This window comes from Ailuropoda melanoleuca, chromosome 12, assembly GCF_002007445.2.
Source record: "Ailuropoda melanoleuca isolate Jingjing chromosome 12, ASM200744v2, whole genome shotgun sequence".
NCBI classification, from domain to species: Eukaryota; Metazoa; Chordata; class Mammalia; order Carnivora; family Ursidae; genus Ailuropoda; species Ailuropoda melanoleuca.
The window spans coordinates 25,584,600-25,587,204 of NC_048229.1; the positions used below are offsets into that span (position 1 = coordinate 25,584,600).

Here is a 2,605-nt window from a genome sequence, read left to right on the forward strand (position 1 = left end):
TGCTGACATTGGGGTTGGAATCCTGTTTCAACAGTGCATGGGGGGTGCTGTTCTGGGTGTTGTACGGTGTTTCACAGCATCCTTACCTTCTACCAGCTAGACGCCAGGAGCAACTCAACTGTAACCGCTCAGAACGTCACCACACACAGTCCCCCGGTGGGGGAGGGGGACCAAATCATCCCCCGTTGAGAACCACTGATTTACATGGTCAAAACCAACCTTTAAAAAAATGGGATAAGATAGACTCGAGCCAAAGAGAATAGAAATTATGTTGTGGGGAGAAAGTCCGTACTTTTGTCTGTTGCCTACAGAAAGGAGACTCGACCACGTAACGGACTGCACTTTCTCAAGCACCTACTATGCGCAGCCTCTCTTGCACGTGCCCCAGACACCGCTCCAGAGCAGGCAGAAAAGTGCTCGTGGGTGGGGCAGACAGACGATACACAAGTGAGCAAATAAACCAGGCTGCTTCACATGTGCTGTAGGAACGAGACGATGCAACAGAGAGTGTTGTGGAGAAGATGCTGGAAACCAGGTCATTGAGGAAGGGCTGTCTGGTGAGGAGAGGCATCTTAGTTCGTATTTTTAAGAAGAGAAGGAAACAGTTGCACAAACATCCCAGGGAATAGCATCTCAAGGGGCGGGGCTGGCAAATGCAAAGGCCCTGAAGCAGGACGAGGCATTGTGGACACATCTCCGTGGAGAAGAGGTCAGAAGGTGGATGGGCGGGGCCGGTCAGGGCCTCGTGGGCCTCGTACGGCCCTGGGATCTCCTTCCATGCTCATGGGGGGCATTCAAGGAGGACCCCGCATGAGCTGATTTGCGTTTTGATAAGATGCCTGCCCTACTCTGCTCAGCCCATGTTGGGGAGACAAAGCCCGGGCAGGCACAGCTCTGCCTCTTCACGCCTCTCCTTACCTCTTCCCCTCCCAGAGGCTCCTTCGCCCACCCAGGTCCATGTCGGCGGCCTGGGCTCCCCCGGGCGCCCCTGACGCCCCACCGTGCACCAACCAGAGCTGCGCCCCGCGTGACCTGGTCCTGCTGGGCTTCGCACATGTGCCCACGCTGCGGCCGCTGCTCGCCGCGCTCTTCCTGGCCATGTTCCTGCTCACGCTGCTGGGCAACACGCTCATCGTGCTGCTGACCGCCCTGGACCCGGCGCTGCGCGTGCCCATGTACTTCTTCCTGCGCCACCTGGCCCTGCTGGAGATCTCCTTCTTGCTGGACATCGCGCCCTGGCTGCTGGTGACCCTGTTGCGGCCCGGGCGGGGCGTGGCCCCCGCGGGCTGCGCCCTGCAGCTCCTGCTCGTGCTGTCGTGCGTCACGTCCGAGAGCTTCCTCCTGACCGCCATGGCCTGGGACCGGTACGTGGCCATCTGCAGGCCCCTGCACTATGGGACCATCATGAGCCCCCAGCTTTGCCACCTGCTGGCCGCCACGTGCTGGCTGGCCGGAGTCCCCGTGTCGCTGGTCTTCACCATCTGGCTGTTCAGCTTCCCCTTCTGTGGGCCACGTGGCATCCGCCACTTCTTCTGTGACATCGCCCCTCTCCTGAGCCTGGTGTGTGCGGACACAAGAGTCTTCGAGGCCAGTGTGTTGGCGGCCACAGTGCTGGTCATGATCGTTCCCTTCTGTCTGATAGCCACGTCCTACAGCAAGATTCTGGCCACCGTGCTTCGGATGCCATCGGCCACGGGGCGCCACAAGGCCCTGTCCACATGCGCCTCGCACCTCATCGTGGTGGCTCTGTTTTATGGCACCACGGGGGTCATCCACTTGCGACCCAAGGCCAGCTACTCCCCAGAGAGCAAGCAGGTGGTGTCCCTGTCCTACACCCTGGTGACCCCCATGCTCAACCCCCTCATCTACAGCCTTCGAAACAAGGAGGCGAAGGCTGCCCTGGGGCGTGTGTGTGTTCAGAGAAGAGGAACCCATCTTCCATGACCTCTGTGAGTCCAGCCCCTTCATTGCCCCGTTGGGTGGACAGCCCTCCCAGAGCAGTAACGAGGCACTTCAGTGTGCCCCAAACGGAATTCTTTGTTTTCCTTTTATCATCCCCTGTTTTTTGAATTTCAAAGAAACACCAAACAATTTTGAGTAAAAGTATATCCCATGAAATATGTTTTTGCAATTTTTTTAGCACGAGTATGGTTTTTCTTCTTTATGACTGAATAATATTCCACAATGTAAATCACATCTTCTTATCCATTCAGCTGTGGATGGGCACTTGGGTTGTTGCCATATTTTGGCAATCGTGAGTAGTGCTTCAATAAACACAGAGTGCGTACATCTCTTGGATATCCTTTTTCATTTCCCTCGGGGATATATCGAGAAGCAAAATTACTGGATCATACGGTAGCTCCACTTTTAACTGCTTGCAGAAGCTCCACACTGTTTTCCACAGTGGCTGCGGCAACTCACATCCCCACAGACAGAGCATGAGGGCTCCGTTTCCTCACGTCCTTGCCGACACTTACCTCTGGTCCGTTTGACGATAGCCATTCCAACAGGTGTGAGGCGATTTCTTACTGTGTTTTTTAAAGTTTTTATTTGAATTTCAGTTCGTGAACGTCCAGTGTTCTGTCAGTTTCAAATGTCCAGTAGA

General features: G+C 55.5%; 1 protein-coding gene across 1 annotated transcript; it reads left to right on the top strand.

The window, feature by feature from the left end:
• Positions 1–957: 957 nt before the first annotated feature.
• LOC100471401 (olfactory receptor 10A7) lies at positions 958–1,944 on the top strand. The gene has a single exon (XM_002929754.4). The coding sequence runs from the start codon at positions 958–960 to the stop codon at positions 1,942–1,944; it is 987 nt and encodes a 328-aa protein (XP_002929800.4).
• The last annotated feature ends 661 nt before the right edge of the window (positions 1,945–2,605 follow it).